Source organism: Anabas testudineus, chromosome 5 (genome assembly GCF_900324465.2).
Source record: "Anabas testudineus chromosome 5, fAnaTes1.2, whole genome shotgun sequence".
Taxonomy (NCBI): domain Eukaryota; kingdom Metazoa; phylum Chordata; class Actinopteri; order Anabantiformes; family Anabantidae; genus Anabas; species Anabas testudineus.
Window position 1 is genome coordinate 10,542,015 of NC_046614.1, and position 20,533 is coordinate 10,562,547.

Consider the following 20,533-nt stretch of genomic DNA (forward strand, 5'->3'; position numbering starts at 1 on the left):
ATTTAAGTTAATTGAAACAGCCAGCATGATTAATAATAACTCAGATAAGACAATGCCTATAATGTCACACACACACACACACACACACACACACACACACACACACACACAGGCACACTTTAAATAAACAGAAATCATATAGAGCATATGCTACACTATTACAGTCCCCATGGAGTGATTAGGAGAGAGAAAAATGAGACAAACAAAAATAGACAATCCCTGCATATTTGTTTAATCTTCTGAGGTATCCACTATCCCCGAGCACCACTGCTCCTGTCACTACAACTATTTGTCTGAACAGGGTGGGTGTACACTTTGAGCACTTTCTAGTCGCAGCTTTGTTATTTCTGCTCCAATTTCACAGTGAGAGAGACGCCTAAAATGCCACAGCCTACTCCAATGGATTTTACCATGCACGTACGCACGCATGCAGACATACACACACACATCTGCACATACACATACAGAGACCTCGCAGCAATCCAAATATTATGTCTGCTTTGTCTGCATTCTTCTGTGGTCCCGCCAAAACAAAAGTTCTCACTCTGGAGGAATGAGGTGGTGTGTGCATAGATTTCTATGTACTGTATGTGTATGTGTGTGTGTGTGTGTGTGTGTGTGTGTGTGTGTGTGTGAGTGTGTGTGAGCATGTATTATCCAAGAAATCCGACCAGTCTGTGGACACACCCAGAAAGTGAAAGTGTAAAGTAGTTATGGGATTGTTGAAGTGTTTCCTGCTTTGACTTATCAGACTGGTTCACACCACATCCATCTATTCAATTAAAAAACTGAGACTTTTTTTTTTTGATTTCTGGTGAAAGTTTATAGCAAATCAAGCTGTAAACAGCTGAGAGCAGAATCGATTTGTAAACAAAGCATCCTTATTTTGTGTGGATTCAGCTGAAAACTTTCCCCCAGCTACTGTTGACAGATGCAAAGTATTTGAGAAAATGAGAGTACAGTACTCTTGCTAAGGGTTGCTGGCTCACACATTTCAAATGCACACATCCACATCTGGCTGCTAGAATCTCATATTTCCTTCACATTGATGTGTGTAGATAAGTAAAGTCTAGAAGAATGAAGTCAAATCTAATGGATTTTTATTTACTTATTTTTTGTATGACAGTGAAAAAAACTGTTCAAGTGCTTACTCACAGTTTGATTCTCATTCAAATGTATACAGCGCTATCACTGCTTTTTTTTGTCCATTAAAAAACGTTGTGTGCTTTGTCATTAATGCACATGTGCAGTTCAAATGTCTGCCTAGTGCTTCCATCATACTACAGTAAGAGAAATAAACAAAAACCATAGCAGGCCCCCTTCTTGTCACCTCCCACCTAGCCACCAGACAAAACGACCCTTTGAGGCGGGGAAATAGTGTGCGCATTTGTGTGTAGGTGCAAGTGTTTATGCATGTGTGTTTGTGTGTTTGTGCGGCATGGCTGGTCAGAGGAATGCTCTGGCTCACGCCTGGCTGAGCCGTCACAATGGACTGGCTCTTTCACACTGCAGGGAAATTCCACTCTGATATGGAAGGACAGAGAGACAGAGGAGGAGATGCCAAAGACAAATGTTTGCAACTGTCTGAAAAATTACACTCTTCTATCCAAAACCATAGCCTCTGTCTTTTCATTTGTCTTCAATTTGTATCCACTCATTTGTACACATTCTGTAAAATAGTAATTCCACTTGCCCTGTGATGGACCACCCTCTCTGTCTCTCTCTCACACACACACCCACAGACATATGTAGATTAAGTTCTGTGCTGCTTTTGGGTGTAAAATATATAATAAGTTGATGAGATTTCTTGGGTTTATTTGAGATTTTTTTAAAGTTCAGATTACAGAGCATGTATGAAGGTGTGTATGCACTTATGAGCGTGTGTGACCGTATGTGTCTACACATGAGAGACAGAAAGAGATTAGATAGACAAAGGGAAGGAAATTTGTGCCTTTGGTGAGCTCACTCAGTGCCTTAGCATTGTTACAGACACTTTAAAACCCCTAAAGCATTCTCTGTGTGTGAGGGTATGTGTTAGGCATTACTGTGTACAGACTAAAGTGGACTCAGACACTGACACACGTACACATAAAGTGGCAAGAAAAAGTATGTGAATTGAATATTGAATTTCATAGGTTTGTCATAAAATGTGATCTGATCTTCAAATAAGTCAAGAGTATTAACAAATATAATGTGCCTAAAAAAAAAATACAAACAAATCTGATGTTTTATGTGTCATAGTGCAAAAAAATATAATTTGAGTCAGGTGTTAGCATATGTTATGTTGGAGGTGTGGACTACAGCTACTGAGACTGACAAAAAACTTTCTAAGTTTTTGAGTTTGCTCCACACAAGAAGAATACGCTTATCTGAGCCATACCTCGCCAAAAGGAGCTTTCAAAGGATCTACAATCAAGAATTGTTGATTTACATAAAGCTGGAAGGGGTTACAAAGTGATGTCAAAGACTTTAGAAATGTACCAGTCTACAGTTAGGAAAACAATCTACAAATGGAGACACTTTGGGACTGTGGCTACTCTACCAAGAAGTGGGCGACCAGTCAAAATGACCCTAAAGATCTAAAATCATCATTGGAACTGACAAACATCTGTGTTACAGTAGGTTAAACAATGAACAAGCAGGGTGTCTGTGGCAGGACACCACGAAGGAAGCTGCTGATTACTAAAATATACAGTGAGCAGTATTAGAAAAATGTTTTGTGGACTCATGACACTATATTGAACTATTTGGAAAGAATACACAGCACATCCAAACGGTAAAGTATGGTGGTGGAAACATCATGATTTGGCACTGCTTTGCTGCATCAGGGCCTGGTCAGCCTACAGTGATTGTGGTGAAGATGAATTTCCAAGTGTATCATAAAATTCTTCAGAATAATGTGAGAATGTCTGCACGTCCGCTGAAACTCTGTAGAAGTTGGGTGATGCAACTGAACCAAAACAACAAGACAGCATGACTCTTTTTGGAGGGGCCAAGACAGAGCCCAGACCTTAACCCAATAGAGATTCTATGGAACCACTTTAAGAGAGTCACACCCATGAGCCGTCCAAAGAATATGACAGAGCTAAAGCAGTCCTACCAGGAAGAATAGGCTAAAATAATTATATTCATTCCAAGAGTTCACGTACTTTTTCCACTGGCACTATGAGGTTTTTCTAGTTGTTCTCAATAAAAACATAAACGATCAGATTTTTTTGTGGTATTATTTTAGGCACATCATATTTTTTAATACTCTCGACTTAGAAGAAGATCAGATCACATTTTTTGACAAATGAATGCAGGAAACCATTGAATTCCAAAAGGTTCACATACTTTTTCTTGCCATTGTACGTATACTAAGGATGGAGCAGTCAACATTAATTGTACTAAAACTCTGCAGAGAAAATGAAGGAACTGTGGGAGAAGTTACTCATAGGAACAAAAAAAAGAAAAACAGGGGGCACAGCAATAGCAAAACGATGATGTTCTTGTGTCTGGCTATTCTCAAGTACACACATATTCAAACACACACTTGCACAAGCACATGCTCACCTCCAAGCAGGGGCTTGTAGGCTTAGTGGCATATTTTCCCTATTATCCAAATGAGTACCTTCCACAAACCCACCAATCAGGTTTCCTTTTATCTTTTATAGGCTGATTAACTTAACAGGCTTCACATGCGGCATTTGGGTACAGGCCTGTGTGTGTGTGTGTGTGCAGTTATGACCATGTGTGCATGCATATTTTTTTAGGATGTGCTAGTGCGATCTAGTGTTGTATGGATAAGGATGTGCACATATAGTCGTGTCCGTGTGCGTGCACGTACCTTGCTGCAGAGACTGCATGGCGGCAGTGGGCTGCAGTGGAACCAGGCCTTGTCTCTGGAGATTGAGGATATGCTGTTGCTGAAGCTGCTGCATCTGGATCAGCTGCTGCTGGAAGGCCAACTGCTTACTGCTTAACTGCTGAAAACCCAAAGGCAGGAAGAAAAAATTAAATTAGGAAAAAATCCCATAATTTTCTCTATGTGTTTCTAAGAGTTTGAGCAAGAAAATGTATCATCGAAAAACCCGAAGTTTTGATTTGTCATCAAATTTGTTCATTTTGGTGCAAACAGGTGCCAATTTCATAAAACTATCACAAATCTTTTATGGTACTTTTGTACAAAATGTTATAAGGTCAGCTGACACCATTTAAAATAAATAACAGAATAATTTAAAGGTTATTTATCTGCTGCTGAAAAACAAAGCCAAGCTGTGAGGACCTTAGAGGATGACGAGAAGGAGGGAAGGGAATGAGGGAAAATGGGAGAAACCACATAGTGTGTGGCGATAAAGTTGGTGTGTGTTATTGTGATAAATGTCCTCCTTCCTGCTCTCCCAGTCTGGGGCAGACCTGGCCTGTGCTGTGCTGTTTGAAGTCCTTCCCAACAAACTCCTGAGAGAGACGGACTTTATCTCTAACAGATAACTAGCGGAGACCAAAAATAAATAAATACAACTTGAGGAACTACTCATTGTGTGTGTGTGTGTGTGTGTGCGAATGTGTGCGAGAGAGAGTGGCAGCCTGGAAATGTTTGAACACAGAGGAACTCACAGGAAGGGCAGATAGGTCACTTCCTTTCAGACTTGGTGCCTGGGGAGAAGAAGTGAGGTGGCAGCGTGTTGGTATGTGGGAGGGGGCTGTTGGGGAGGTGTTAGGAGGTGTAGAGGAGTAAGCATAACTATTCTTTATTAAAAAGAATAGAGGAGGACAACGGCTCAGTGGAATTTAGTTTCAGTTTTACGTTAATTAGATTTGAATGTTTGTACTATGCTGTTTGTTAAATATCTGTCCAAGACTGAAAATGTCAGTATTCTGGAATAACTTTTGTTGAAATTTGTGTGCCAGTGTTCTGACTCTTTTATCTACGCACCATAGAAACTGGAGGAGATATTCTGAAACATTTATGGACAGCGTTCAGTTGTTTGAAGTGAATTACAAATTCTTGTTTGTTGCATGTTGCAATGAACTGAACCTCCTTTTCTATCTTTCTATTCGTCCCACCCCCCTTTCTACTTGTCTGTCCGTTTTATTTCTTCCTCTCTGCCCTCTGTCTCTCATTCCCTCTTGAGATATGGCCATAGTTCTTTACAACACACACTGTGTGTGTGTGTGTGTGTGTGTGTGTGTGTGTGTGTGTGTGTGTGTGTGTGTGTGTGTGTGTGCGTGCGCGCGAGCACGAGCCTGTGTTCTGTTTACATTAGCTGTGGCTGAGTGGCCAAAGCTAGCGCAGTAACAGGCTGTCAATGTGATTTATGAGCACATCACACACTGTCTGAGCCTGCCAGTCACACAGACACACACACACACACACACACACACACACACACACACACATATATATATATATATATATATATATATATATATATATGGAGAGAGAGAGAGAGGGACATTCAAAGAACGAGAGTCTCAAGCACACACACAGCCACACACAGTGAGGATGGACACTCACGCACAAACATACACATGCACACATCTCTTGTGATGGTCTGAGCCACTTCATTAAGCTGACTCCTGACCAGTCCCAAATGCACCGCTGACACACATTCATAGTCTCTCTTTCAATGCATCACTTCCACGCAGACAAGAAAGTGAAGAGGAATTGCAGAAAAGAAGGAAAAGGGCAAAAAGTCACAACTAGCCGTGCGCAAACAGTCCACGAGGCAAAAGGAAAGATTTTCTGCTTTATCCTTCCTCTTCTCCTCCATCCACTTGTTTGTTAAAGATCTGCTAGTGTAGTGTAGCCAGTATTAGACTTCAGGGAGGTGGTACAGTGAAATGTGTTCCTGTACCAGGAGAGACCTGGGAGTCCGAAGTACAAGCTTTGTGCTGGAAAACACCCTTTGTCTCAATTTCTGACTTCACCTGCTTGACCCCAAAAATGTGACAGAAGAGATTGTTTGTGCTTGATACCTTGCAACAACTGAAAAATACTGACTGCTGAAGATATCCTTAGTCATATCTCTGCAGGGAGGCATATTCCCTCAAGTGTATGTGTTTGTGCAGTGAACCATCACACATCAAGCCTCTCCCTCTCTGCATGTATGTGTAGCCGTGTGACCAGTGTTTGCACTTGTCTAGTTGTTACAGGACAACAAACCTGAAAACTGGGACAGCAGCAGAGCGAAGGGAGAAAAGGGAAAGCGATTCAGACACCCTCTCAACATGCAAGTCAACCACAACTGGTTTGCTATGGTCACGGTCGAGTTGGTTGGCCACTGTCTGCGTGGAGTTTGTGGGGTGGGGGCTGTCCATTGGGAGAGGGGGTTGAGAGAGAGGTGGAGAAATCTAGGATGTGTCTCCTCATGCGTTTATCAGGAAAGTCTCATGAGGTCTTTCTCCTTAAGTCCGTCTCCTGCATCCTCCTCTGTGGTGTTTGGCGAATGAGCATTCATATAGCACGCACGAGCACAAACAGGCACGCACACATCCCCCATCCGCGCACGCAGGTTATGACAGTAATCGCGTCTGATCGATTGAGATCCCCTTTGTTGTGCCACAACGTGATCCTAGTTGATCCTCTGTTATCCCGCTGCACCACAGCTGTGGTTAAACCTGGTACAGTGTGTGTGTGTTCATGCATATTTGGTGTGTGTGAGAAAGAGAGGGAACGCAAGAGCAAGAGAGGCTCCTAGTGCTAGCGTGTTAATTGACAATTAAAAGAGTGGCAGACCCCTCCTACTGGGAGATTTCACATCGGGCTTAGAGCTGAAGGCATGCAAACGAATACTTTTGGCAGGGTGGTGTATAGCACAGCACTTCTTCACTGCCTCTGCAAGGCGTGCTGAAAAAAATGGAGATCCGTGTTTTGAGACTTGTCCACACAACAATAAACCAGAGAGAAAAGAGGATGAGAGCAGAGTAAGAGAGATAAAGAAAAGAGAGCCAGTGCATGCATCCTACATCCTATACATTAGATCGACTACGTGATTTTTTTCCTTCTGCTGGCTCCCATGTCAACCACTTTTACTGTGTTTGAGGGTACTTATGTACTTCAGAGTGTACTTGAGCTGAGTGAGTATGTACTTGGTGAAGTTCACCTCTTTTGCCGCTTGCTTTCCAGCCTGCTGTTGCTGCTGCTGTTGCTGCTGCTGCTGCTGCTGCTGCTGCTGAGTCAGAAGCTGGAGATGCAGCTGCTCCTGCTGCTTCTTGTAGTACTCCTGTAACTAGAGACAGACAGAGAAAAGGGGGAGGCAAGGTGAGAGAGAGAGAGGAGGCGGGGGGGTATAAATATGAGACCAATGAGTCACAACACACTTTGTGTGAACCTCAACAATGCCACAGTCTTCCAGCAGTAAAGCAGTCAGACATTGTAACTTCTCAGGGAATGCAGTTGATTTCTACCCTCCGCTCGCAGCGAAGGCCGCAGTTTATTGTTGTGGTGATGTGTGGTTTATTGACAAACCACATATAGCAAGCAAACGGAGACCCAAGCAAAGACTGCTAAAGACTATTATGGAGTTATAATGGTTGAGGTATATTGAGTTGTGTTTGTCCAAGCTCTAAACAACGCTGAACCTGAGTGCTACATAGAATGATGCACCTGTGGTACAATATAGAGACGCAGATGGGCAACAGACTAGAAACATAGCTGCACACATGTACTGCATTGAGTCATTGTCAATGAGAAGCTAACATGAAAAAATAAATCTGAAGATATGTGCTGGTGGCTGGCACATGCTCCTCACACATGCACAAACACACACACACATACACACCTAGGTCTGTCTGAATAGTACCATACTAACCCTAGAGGGAAACATGCACATGGATAGATTCCTGTGTGAAATACTTCAAGCCAGCTGTATTTATTGTACTGCTGTCATAAAACACCTGCTGGGACTGCGTGTATATGTGCGCACATCTGTACAACTAAGGGTTTTCAGTTCGTAAATCTTAAATAGGCTGTTTCTATACCATGTGCAGATAAGAGCAGTGGCCCCAGGTTATGGATGGTTATTTATAGATCCATCCATGTCCATCCATCGCTATAGTAACGGCCTGTAATGGCCTGCAAGGGAAAATGACTGAAATTTTCTGCTGACACTCCTCATTACCTGGCATTTTCTTTTCTGCTGTAACTATGCAGATACTCGTTTAAAATGACTGGATTCAGCGTTGCAGATGGGTTCATTTATGCAGAATCACACACATTAAAATCATGATTCACATACAGCACACTCACACAAACACACACAGAGTCTCCTCAGACTGGCCACAGCTTGTCTGTTTGTTTGAGTTACTAATCGGTAATTTACTCAGGAAGCTCCATTAAGATCCTAATCTTGTTGAGAGGAGAGCAGGGCAGACAGGAAAACGCACACGGACTGCAGTGTATGTTTGCGCGTGCACGTGTGTGCGAGGGGGCTATACTCCTGAGAACAGCTTGTACATGTGTCCGTCTGCAGTTTGTCTTTGTTTCACGGTGCATCAAATGTTCAAAGAGACTTTCCAGCAGAGAATGACTTCACAGCGCAGCAGTTGCTTCGGTCTCTCATCCATCTGACCCTACAGTGAGCAGACTACACAGCGCTGCCCATCCTTACCACACACCCTCTGTAAAGTAATGGTCCTGCTCTTTTTGTGCAAAGCTGTTTTACATTCCCAGTTATAATCTTATCCTAGCCATAGCTTCAATTTTGCATAATTTACTGTGCTTTTGTACTATGATGTTCCTTCTTGTCCTTAATTTATTTTAAATGCAGGACTCATTCCTTCTTTCTTCTCTTTCTTTTCCATCTGCTATTTCTCTCTTTTATCGCTCCTTAGGCGGAGTTAATCTCTCTTTTCCGCGTCACTAGCCCTGATCGCCTCCTCATCACAAAGACAAATGCATATGCAAGCACGCACGCACACACACACGTACACACACACAGGCATGCGAACACACACTTGGCTGGAGAGTGGTGAGTTGAGGGAATAATTAAGTGATAATTAAGGTCTTTTTAATGATTTGATTCAGTGGCTCTGTGCATTAAGAGCATGTGTAAGTGAGGCACTCACCTCTCCAGCCTATTACCATGACCTTGACTTCAGTGAACAAATCAAGAAAGAAAAGCAGAGCAGCTGTAGCATAAGTAAAGGTTGCAGGAAAACTTAAAGGTTAAAACACACAAAAACAGATATCCACAAATGAGTGCCCCTACAAACACACATGAGCGGTGTAGCAATGGGCCGTAAACTTTACTTACACAGTCTTACACAAAGCTGTATTACCATGGGGATATGAAATTTAATGCTCCAGTGAGTGATATGTTGGTTGGTTGTTCTGTGTGTGTGTGTGTGTGTGTGTATAAAAGTGCCTGATTCGCAGATATACACTCAGAGCAAGTCCATACTGTGGTTAATTAAGTGGGAGAGCAACGTTAAACTCAGTGGTTTTAATAGCCAGTGAGTGTAATGTGAGTGTGTGTGTGTGTGTGTGTGTGTGCATTATCAGCCCCCTTTCTCCCATCTACTTTTTCCTCGTTAGAGAAAAAAATGAGCTGGTGAAGTGGTTCTTAGCCATCTGCATGTCTGTTTCCAGAAAGCCAGCACATTTCACATTTCCATTATGATCCATGTTGTCAGATCTTCCCACTGCAATTTATACTCGCCTAAAGCTACAGCTCCTTATTAAATCTACTGGCTGCTCTGGCCTTGCGTGCACATGCGTGTGTGTGTGTGTGTGTGTGTGGGTGTGTATGTGTTTTCTAGACTTCTCCTGCAATTACTCCTCTATTCCAACTGTATTAATAGTCCTGTTCAAACACAGTCTTTACAACACTGTAAAGGGAGGAGGTCAGAGGCTGATGCTGTTGACAGATTTGATGCAGATATGTGTTTATTGCATTGTGGCTACATGGTTACCCCTCTATCACCTGCTGGGCATCACCAAACACTCCTGAATCACTATGATTCACTAGTTGATGCTAACAAGTGCACGTGTGTGTATGTGTGTGTGTTTATAGCTGTGTACAGGTGGGAGGATGCACATTCTCCTAACAACAATGCTAAAGTGGAGGTCATCGAAATGAGTGGCTATACGGATGCGTGTTTATCTTCAAAGATCTCCAAGGACTGAATAAGATACAATCACACCCAGAATGTGTCAGCACCTACTAAAACAGACACATCCAAACATGCCATCCTGGGACTGGGTCCAACAAAAGTGGGTGTGTGCGTGTGTGTGTGTGTGTGTGCTGTACCTGTTGTAGCATTAAAGCCTGCTGTTGCTGCAGCAGGGCCTGGAGCTGAGGGGGAGACAGGATCTGCTGCATCTGCTGAGGAGTGATCATCTGCGGACTCATCATAGCCATGGATACAGGAACCTAAAGACAGCACGCAGACATTTCAGATTTAGATTCTACACACTTATTAGCATTCAAAAGTAGGACAAGTCAATCAGTGGGGTTAGGCTTTGTATGAAAAGACCTGGCATGACTGTGCCTGCAACTGAAAGCTTCACTCAAAACAAACAAACTGAATGGAGATGGTACATTATGCTGGTACGGACAGGTAAAGTGACAGAGGTGTGCTGTTTCTCATTTTCTTTCATCAGTCTCCGCTAAAAGCTCGCAACATGAGACAAGGATAAACAGACAGACACGCCAAAGCACACACTATTGTTGACACTTTCCTACATGAGGCAGACAAAAACAAAAAATGGCCAATTTCTGTAACAACAGGCAGAGATAAAAGGACAGATCTGCAATCTCCCCATAAAATATAAAATCTTATCTGCTTTCATAAACACATGATTAGGATGGCCTCCGATTCTCTTTCCACAAATTCAAGCCTGGCTAAGAAGAAAGGCACAACAAAGTGCCTATCAGATGAGATGTCTATCTCATCAGATAGAGCTGCAGGCAGGCAAAGGCAAAGAGAGAGAGAGAGAGGACTGGGAGAGAAACATGGTGATTCTTGTAGATGTGTTGTGCAAGCACTCTTAATGCACATGCATTGTACACAGAGATAGGCAGAGCTGCTAATCTGATCACAAACACTGCAAAACTGAAGACAAACTAACCGCATAAATCAGAAACCGAGACTCCCACACCCTGGCTGAAATGCAGACGCAATATACAGTCTGAAAAACCACACACACAGTTCTGCTGACAACGAGCAAATCGTATTTATTAACCAATTTAAGGTCTGAGAAAACAATAAGAGGGATGGGGAGACAGAACATCTGAGGCAATGCAAGGTATTTAGGGAGAGGAGGGAGTGAGATTGAGTCAGAGAGCTGATATTTCCTCTGTGTTTACATAGAGAAAATATCAGGGCTGAGGGATGACTACCTCTTCTTTCACTGCCTACACATCAATAAACTATACTGCCTTCTCAGTACAAATAATCCTGTCTGTTAAGAAGTTTACTGAGAAATACAAGGGTGAGTTATCACCTCTGAAATTGGCCATTTATCTATATTCACTCTGTAGTGAAATATCAATGTCGTCCGTGGTCAAACTGCAGATGTGCGTGTCTGTGTGTGTGTGGGCCTGCGTGTGTGTGTATATATGAGTTCTTTTCAAAGCAGTCTATGTACTCATCACCTGAGGGAATAGCAGGTAGGGAGGGTGATGCGAACAAGAAAAGGGGTTGAGCTGTCATCGGTAAATGAAATCTGTAAAGAGCTGATTTGACTTTGTAAACAAGACTGGCTGTAAATACTAACACATACTCTTCCCACCTGGCCTCTTGTCTCCCGCACTCGCACTTGCCTGCCTTCTTTGGCCCTCTACTGTCTCTTTTTCCTTTTTGTGTGCATGTCAGCATCCTGAGATTCTGCCCATGCGTTTGTCAAACCAGGCGTCCTGACTAAACATACCCTCAGCTACACGTAACAGCGAAGGGACTGGAGAGAGCACAGGAGAGAGAGGGTGGTTTCTGCTAAGTAGAGGAAGGGGGTGTGTTGATAGTGCACAAGTGCATTTGTGTGTTTGAGGTGAAAAAGACCAAAAAAAAAAAGAGTCAGCGTGGGGAGAGCGAGGGTGGTGTTGTGGCAGTTGGTAAAAGAACAGGCAGAGGGGAGTTGGGGGGTGTAGTGAGTAACGTGGGGGTGGTGATGGGTGCCACTTGGCGTCATGCCAGCTTGCCCCCGCTGCCGAGCCTTGTCAGTCTAAGCTGCCAAATGAAAAGCTGTAATTAATTGCTCTTGTGCATCCCATTCTTTCTCCCTGACAACTCATACATTCTATTTTATACACACCGCCATTGACATTTTCAAGTCACAGGCGTAATAATTACTAGAGTTATAGCACCTTTCTGTGTGTTGGCTGACGCTCTGATGCCAGAACCAAATGCATGTGTGCAAGTGCTGGTATACTGTACTGTATGTGTGCACGTGGGAGTACGTGTGTGTGTGGGTAAACGTGTATGTGTTTAAGGCTGAATGTGTGTGTGGCAGGCTGAATGCTGAGTAGTTAAGGTTTGACGCCATTAATTGCCCCTATAATCTAATATCACAAAGCGTGGTGATTATGGGGCATGCGTTGCCACCGCCATACGACACCGCCAGCCTGAGAGCGCCGCCACAAAACAAAAGCCTCGCCATTAGCGATTTGACGGGCCAGGACAAAAGCACCCCACAATGCGGAATTATATTTTCATTCGGCTTTGTCTCTCCCGGTGAATGATTTCTCCCCTTTCATTGGACTGTGAATAGGGAGAGTCTGCAAAGCCAGGCGATTTAAAGTCAGCCAATTATTAAATGCATTTAATTTTTTTCCGCTGTCATCCCATTTTTTTCATGTTGCATGTTAATTTAAAAGAGAGATGCGTGGTAGATTAGCGGGAGAGAGGTGAAGCTGGGGAAAGGGGTGGAGGGTGGGAGGGGTGAGATGAGAAGAAAGCAGAGACAGGGAATAAGGAAAGATACAATTCACACAGTGGTGGAAAGGAAAGGAGGGAGTTTGGGAGGAAGGAAGGAAATAATGGTTAAAAATAAAAGTGTGTGACGAGCTATATAGAAACCGAAACCCTACGCCCTACCTGTCAGGGGTTTGGAGGGAAAAAGTGCGGCCTACAGCTGTGACTGATAAACATGAAACTTGAACAGTAATAATAATAACATCTAAAAACATAAGATGTCACTCCTACCATTAATATGCAAAAATCAGTCATATGTGCACACACGCGTGTACACACAGGCAGACACATACATCGCTGAGGGGTTGGTGGCTGACAGAGGTCAACTCCTGCCATGGAGAGGGGGGAGCGAGGGGGAGGGAGGGATGGAGGGAGGAGAGGAGAAGCAAGAGACAGCCCTGTCGTTTACAGAGAGTGGAGGAGTAATTAGAGGGGCTGTTTGAAGAGGGAGTTTAACTGATTAACAAAGGAAGAGAGGGAGCGAGGGAGCGCCCAAAAGATGGGAAGGAGGAGAAAGGCATGGAGTCCCAGAGGAGTCAAGAGAGAGAAAGAGGGGGATGTAACTTGCATTTCAATGAGGCTCCATCCCTCTCTCCTCTCCTCCCTTGATGACTTTTCATTCTAACGAGGAGGAAAGCCCCACTTTCCATTTCAGAAACCTCAGAAAGAGAGGAAGGAGGGCTATCTGATATTAAACCAGCATACAGCCTGGGGAAATAGGCCTGCTACAGCTCAGCACCATGTTTATATAGAGAAAGGCTGGTTAAATGACTGCATCACCTCTCATTTTGAAGTGAAGTATAGATTTCACACCTTCACCCGTCTCTCTAATTGAGATCTCGAAACTACAAAAGTGCCCTCAAAATACCCTTACCTTGCTCCTCAGACGTTTATGCACATCCTTGTCCACTATAAATTACAACATTTATAATCAATAATGATGCACGAGCTTTTGGCACAGTTCAGTGAAACACACAAGCCATGTGGCAGTTTATAAAAGAGCAACAGCCAGTGTTCACCAAACACTCCCTCGAGGTTCACAAGCAGATAAATTTACTGCTACAGTTATTTATCCCATGCTGGCTGCAAAAAGTGCGGCCAGTGCATGGTGTGTGTGTGTGTGTGTGTGTGTGTGTGTGTGTGTGATGGCAGCGAGTAGGGAGAAGAAAGGAGGCTATAATCAGAATCTAAACAGGCTCTCAGTCTAAATGATGCAGGCCCTGCCTCTGGGTCTATGGGGACACGCAGGAGAAAGGGATAATTGAAAAAAATGACAAGGAGAAAGCAGGAGGAAAAGAGAGAGGCTGACATAGACCTCCTCCCCTCATCCTCCTCATCCCCCTCTCCTGGTAGGAGCAAACCCCAGTGCTGTTTATCCTTGTCAGTGAGCATTACCACCTCACCCTGGAAAGGACGCCTGCCTCTCAGTCTCTCTCCTGTCACACACACAAACACACACACACAAACACACCTAAAGGTGCAAGAAAACAGGTCTTTGTATCTTTGTATCTTTTTGCTGCTGCCACATTATATCTTGCCATAACGTTTTTAGTGGTAAATTTGTTAAAAGCTATCAAATCACATCCCCTTTGCCAAAATGGACAGTGGCAAAGTTTGACAAAGCAGCTGCAGTGGTAGGAGAGAGAGAAGTCTGCGCTCATTCATGTGTATGGCAACTGCATGACCCTCTTCTGCCACTTTAACCGCCCGAGGGCTGGGGGCTAGATGGGAGCCTCCCATTGAAATGCAGTCATTGGTCGTTTCTTGGTGTGTAAAGGTTTTAATAGTGTATGGTAAACTCCACTCCTTCTTATTGTTTTGGGATTTGTTTATTCACCTTGTCTCCCTCTTCAGTATCTGCAGGTAAACAGCCTCTCTGTGGTCATCATACCAAGGAATGAGAGGGGAGCACGGGGTGAGGGGTGGAGGGGAGCGCAAGAGGGCCAACGAGAGAAAGAGAGGTATGAGAGAGAAAAGCATTTGAGTGAAAAACAGAAACAGGAGAGTGCCTACTGTGCAGAGAGCGTTGTTTGGAGCTCAGCGCCTGGCCTCCACTGGTAGTAAAAGGGCCTCATTGTGTGTGGTGAGTACCCCTCCTCCAGCTAATCTTCACTGGGGCTGGGGGCCACATTACTCTGGGAGGGACTGATGAGCGAAGCCAGGTGGGGCTGGAGATGTTCAGGGCATCTTGCCACCTCAAACCTTTTTGCTCAGTAATGTCTTTTCGTAATTACCCTCACATCACAGGTATGTGGCAGCCACGAGTGAAATGGAGGTTGTAGGATGGATGAACTAATTGATGTGAGGGCAGTAGATGGACCTGAGCCTGCAGAGGAATGCAGACTTCTGAGAGCAGTGAGCTGAGGTCTTACCAGTGTACTGCTGCGCTGTTACACATGTACACACACACACACACACACACACACACACACACACACACAATATGCACTGTATGTGGATGCACATACGTGCTGCACATACAATACTGAGCACTCCATGACAGAAGCCAGACCAATAAAAAAGGAAAAAAAACTTCAGAGAGGACAGTGAAAGACCAGCAAGTTCAAGTGGAAAATCCTCCTCCTCTTTCCCCTTCTCCTCCCAGTCCCTCCCTTCCTCTAACCCCATCCTCTGCCTCCCTCTATCTAACGCCCCAGTGCTTCAGAATAAAAATGACAACACACTTCCAGAAACACACGCGCGCACACACATACACACTCGGGGCACTTCATTGGGAAGTGTGAGAGGCCGTTATCGACCATATTTCATTACTGATTTCACTCATGTTTCAAATCACAAAATAAGAGTTTCACACTTCAGTGGCCAGACCCAAACGTCTCCTCTCCATCCTTCCCTTCTGTCTGTCCACCCCTCTGCCCAGAGCCAGACCCATTCCACTGGCTGCACAACCTTCTTCCCTACACCCTTCACAAAATGTCAGGACCACATACAGTTCAACCCCCACCTCCCCACCCCAACACACACAATACACAAACCTACACACATATGCGTGCACACAGCCCCAATTCCCTCCACATCAAATAAGAGAAACTGCCAACTAAGCACTTTCATTGAGTGGACAAAAGGAGTGCTTTGGGAAAAACACTTTGAAAGGAAATAAAAGAGAGCAAGAGAAGGAGCCGCTTCACTAGCGCAGACTCTGGGGGGCTAAACACTCATCTTTCCACATACTTTTGTTGATTAGTTAAAAGACTTTGAACCCTGCCTCCGTATCTTTATGTTTTGTAGCTTTTCTCACAATCTATAGTGGTTCCAATAAGGCAGCTGGGTGAGGCAGAAAACTGTTTAGCAGCAAACAGAAAAGTGGCGAATTACAGCTGTAATATTGATTAAAACTAGTCTTGAAATCAAATCTCTGCTTAAAGGCTGACACGACTCAGTTTACACCTCTCGTCTTTCCAGAGTGACTCCCTCTCTTCCTCCATCCCACTGTGCTGGTGCCAGCCCTCTCCAGAGAGCAGAGAGCCAAGCTAATTAACATATCTCTAATGAGTCTTTTCATTTTTTTACTAATTAAACGAGCTCCTCAATAATACATGAAAACAGGACACCGCGCTATTCAATTACATACGTATGGGCCACAGCCAAGCACGTGTATTAATCTTTATGTGTGCATGCCAAGTGGCAGCGTGTTAAGTGTGCCAGGCGTGCGTCTGCCAAGTAGGTGTATATGCGTCTGCTCGTGCCCACCCAGTGTATGAGCGTGTGCCAAGTGTGCCCATTGTAGAGAACGTGTGGTGGGTCACAGAGGCGTGCTATGTATCATGCTGGGTAATCCGCCAGTTGCCACTTTGTCTGCCAACTGTTTGCCCACCAATTCTCTCAGTTGTACTTGTGCCACAACCAATTAAGGTGACTAGCGTATGGCCAATACCTACTACAAAACATGCACCATGCTGTAGTTGTAGGTGTGAAATGATCACACCGCAGAAGGTAAGGCTGTCTTTATGTATTCATGAATGGCATGTTTTTTTTACTAATTCACACCCATAGGTGTCCTGGTTTCTGCATGCCTTGCTTAAGAGTACAATGACAGTAGTTGTTGAATATGAATATACAGTAGCGTAATGTTTTTGTTATTCTCAGTGAAATAAAAAATGAATTTAATGTATTAGTTAAAGAGAGAGAAAGACAGAGTACCAGAAACCATAAAACATCATTTAGGTTACTTTAGCCTTTCAAAATATCAATTTTCTCCAATTTCCAGACTGAATTATTATTATGTACAAACATTATTAAGTGTCTTTTTCTGCGTAAAATTATACATTTGTTTCTGTCGAATTAAAACGCCTCTTTCATCGGATGAATCATCTGACTCCTAAATAACCACTTGAAAATACTGATTATTGTGCTTTTCAGCAACTGTAACAGCAATTTTGTTTCCCACAATCAATTTTTTTTTTCCTGCAAGTGACTGTCTAGAGACTTATGTTGAGCTAATGTTAACTTTCTCCTGAATGTGACACATGACAGTGTGACATACACAGAAACACACACACACGCACACAATGGATTGATACCATCTCACACAGGCAGCCAAACACAAAAACCTTCTCAGAGCAACCAATCAAAAAGCAGATATAATCTCAGAGTTTCTTTTTCTATCCGCTCAGATCCTCCCCTCTATTATGAATAAAAAAGAAGAGAAATATGATGGGGAAGAGGTGGGGAGAGTGTAGGGAGAGGTGGGGAGGGGGGGGATTGTCAGCATAGGCCAAGGCTTCTCCAGAGAAGTCAAGACACGAAAAGAAGTCCTCCCGCTCTCCCTGTCTGTCTCTGTCGTTCTCCCTCAGAGAGAAGAGAAAAATCTAATTATCAAGCTCCTAAAGATCTCATTATTGGCTGAGCCTCATTTGCATGTGTGAGAGCAGCCCAGCAGGTATCAACCTGAAGACGGCCATTTTGTGCGTGGTGTGAGTCACTGTGTCACTGTACAGTCGCTTACTGCCACCTTTGGAAATGACCAGATTAAATGTCTGGCTTCACTCGCCCCACTGCTCACTCACCCTCCATGTGGCCGACGGATGATTGCTTCAATCACAGCAGCCGAGTGCAGTTGCTGTGATTTAAATATTATCATAAAACTGGATTTATAGTAATTAAGAGATTTGATGTGTTGCCTTAGTAGTCACGTTTGTTGTGCAGTCTACCAAACAATTTCGGTGCTTCTGCTCCACACACGCACAGAGAAAAGACTTTTGTGTAAATGCTTGTGTTTCTGACTGTGAGGATCCAAGTGAAAACAGACACACACACACAGACAAATGTAAATTTGTGTGTATGCTGGTAGGGTGTGTGGGGCCATGTGAGCTGACAGCTCAGACAACAGAGATGTAGCGTGGATGCCCTGGAGAATACAACAAGGCTACCCAGGCCAGGCACCAACAAACAAGACAAACAAGACAGAGATGGAGAGACCAAAGGAACAGTGCACATGCGTGCGCGCGTGTGTGTGTGTGTGAGTGTGTGTTTGAGAGACAGAGAGGGGAGGCAGTGGAAGGTAATACTACATTTATATAAGAGATGCACATTTGAGGCAGGTTAACTGAATGTGCATTCAACCTGTGTTTGATCCTATTATCTGTCACTACTAAGCAACAGATTTACACCATGTTAACTAACTTTTTCTACCAGCCTGTGGAACAAATCAGAGTCGTCTCGGACGTGCATTTCCACAACTGTCAGCGTCTAACCAAAGTACATAAAGTGATTTTGATTCCAAATCAGATTTAGTTAAAGTGTAATCCTCAAGATCCTCTTCTTATAATTGTATTTAATATTTTGACATGTTCTGTAATAAGCTGTGATTAATTCTGTGGCATTTTTGCTCTTCCCAGAGGTCACCTGGCAATTACTGCCTGTTCGACTGACACTAGGAAATCTTTCCTTTTGAGCTTTGGGTTGTTCCTGAGGCTTTCGCATGTGCTAGATTTTCCGTGTGTCTTGTGTCAGTGCTGTTCATGCTAAATATCCAGCTCATTCTGTGTTTATTTCAAACAAATCCCACTTGCTGGAGGTTCTGTGCTCCAGAGGGGTTTTCCTGGAAAACACCACATATACATAAGTTCAAATGAAAAATCCTCCACGAGGCATGGATTTAGTTTTTTTGTGTGCAGCATATCACTCTAAAACCAAATTACAAACAACTGTCTTTTATCTACATGTCCAAACACAGTTTTGATGTGAAAGGCTGCCAGTTCTTCCCACAGGTACCTTACTGGCTTCAGACACCACAAATGAAATCTGACCTTATGCTTGCTTCTGGCTCACATCCGTATTTCTCTCTTTTCCACCTCTTTCATTTCCCATACTGTGGCAGTCCAGCTGTCTGTTTATCATATGGCACATTAATGAGAAGAGCAGTGCAATAGCCAGACTGCTTGCTGCTCAAGTGGACCCATGGCCCCACTTCATTGATATGAGACACTGCCACAAATCGCTCATGTGCATGCATTCTGCACATCACATAATTGTAAATAACTGCCTCGAGTAATGTCATGTGTGATATTTATCAACATATATGAAGAAGAAGAATATGTGTGTGTGCTGTCTGTGTCCTCCTCAAGTGGCTTTCAAAGGGGATCCTGCACTCCAGCTAACCTCACTCACTCTTCCTACTGAGGAATTCAAGTCTGAAAACAGCTCACGACCCAATCGCTACAAAGACCTCATTCACACACACATGCAAAAAAAAAAAAAAAAAAAACGAAAAGAGAAACACAGACAGAGAGAGAGAGAGAAAGGGAGTGAAAAGCATGCGCCTTTATCACACAGCGTAGTTGACGTGGCAGGTTGGTGAAAGCAAAGCTGCAGAAGCCAGGGGCTTAATAACATACAGATTCTGACAAAGCACCACTTGGGTTGTGCATCTGTGATTGTGTCTGTGTGTGTGTGTGTGTGTGTGTGTGTGTTCTGACCTGCACAGGGCTCTGTTTGACCTCATTGCTGCCAGGGGAGTTGAGTCCAGAGGCCTGCTGGAGGAGAAACTGTCTGGCTGCCTGGAGCGCCTACGAGAGGGAAAAAGAGATGATCAGATGTTAATCATGCGCACACAGTCATACATTGAAATATTTTCAGCATTAAAACAACACACACGCGCTTATAAAAGTAGCACATCTCTCAAAGTCATACTTTGCTGGTAATTGTTTTAAGTGCTTCTGTGTACAGTTCGGTCCAGTGTTTCAAACACCACACAGCTATTCAATTAAACTTTCAATTTAGATAAGACAAAAATAAAAGCACTCTCTCATATTGGCCACTCTCTGTACCCTTTCCTTTTTGCCAAGCTGCCAGGTCTGATTTCCTCAACCGAAGGCATGCGTCTGGCACACATGCAGTACGTTCATGAGTGCGCTTCTGCATTTGTGTGTGTATTTAAATGACTGGGTTCCTCCAAACCCATTCAAAACCTTTAATGGCCATCTCCTTTTTCCGTTCTTAGTTTCCCTGCCCTCCCCCCTGTCTCACTCTCTATTCTACACCAATTTTCTCCTCCTCTTCCTCCTTTTCTTTTTCAGAGGAAGGTGAAAAGTGGGTTTTCCACATCATCTGAGGCAGAAGTGTGTCAGCATATCTTCATATGCCCGTGTGTTCCAGAGTGATGTAAGGAACTGTTTGC

At 43.7% G+C, this 20,533-nt stretch overlaps 1 protein-coding gene across 4 annotated transcripts in view; it reads right to left on the reverse strand.

Moving 5' to 3' along the window:
• foxp4 (forkhead box P4) overlaps positions 1-20,533 on the reverse strand; it is an 87,485-nt gene that overhangs the window by 19,725 nt on the left and 47,227 nt on the right. For 2 of the 4 annotated variants that reach the window (XM_026348521.1, XM_026348518.1), the window contains exons 3-6: positions 19,833-19,922; positions 10,233-10,355; positions 7,086-7,211; positions 3,827-3,965 (exon numbers count right to left, since the gene is read on the reverse strand). In XM_026348521.1, coding sequence (XP_026204306.1) covers positions 3,827-3,965; positions 7,086-7,211; positions 10,233-10,355; positions 19,833-19,922 — 478 coding nt within the window. The remainder of the gene's footprint in view (positions 1-3,826; positions 3,966-7,085; positions 7,212-10,232; positions 10,356-19,832; positions 19,923-20,533) is intronic. The other 2 variants (XM_026348520.1, XM_026348519.1) reach the window with 2 other exon arrangements.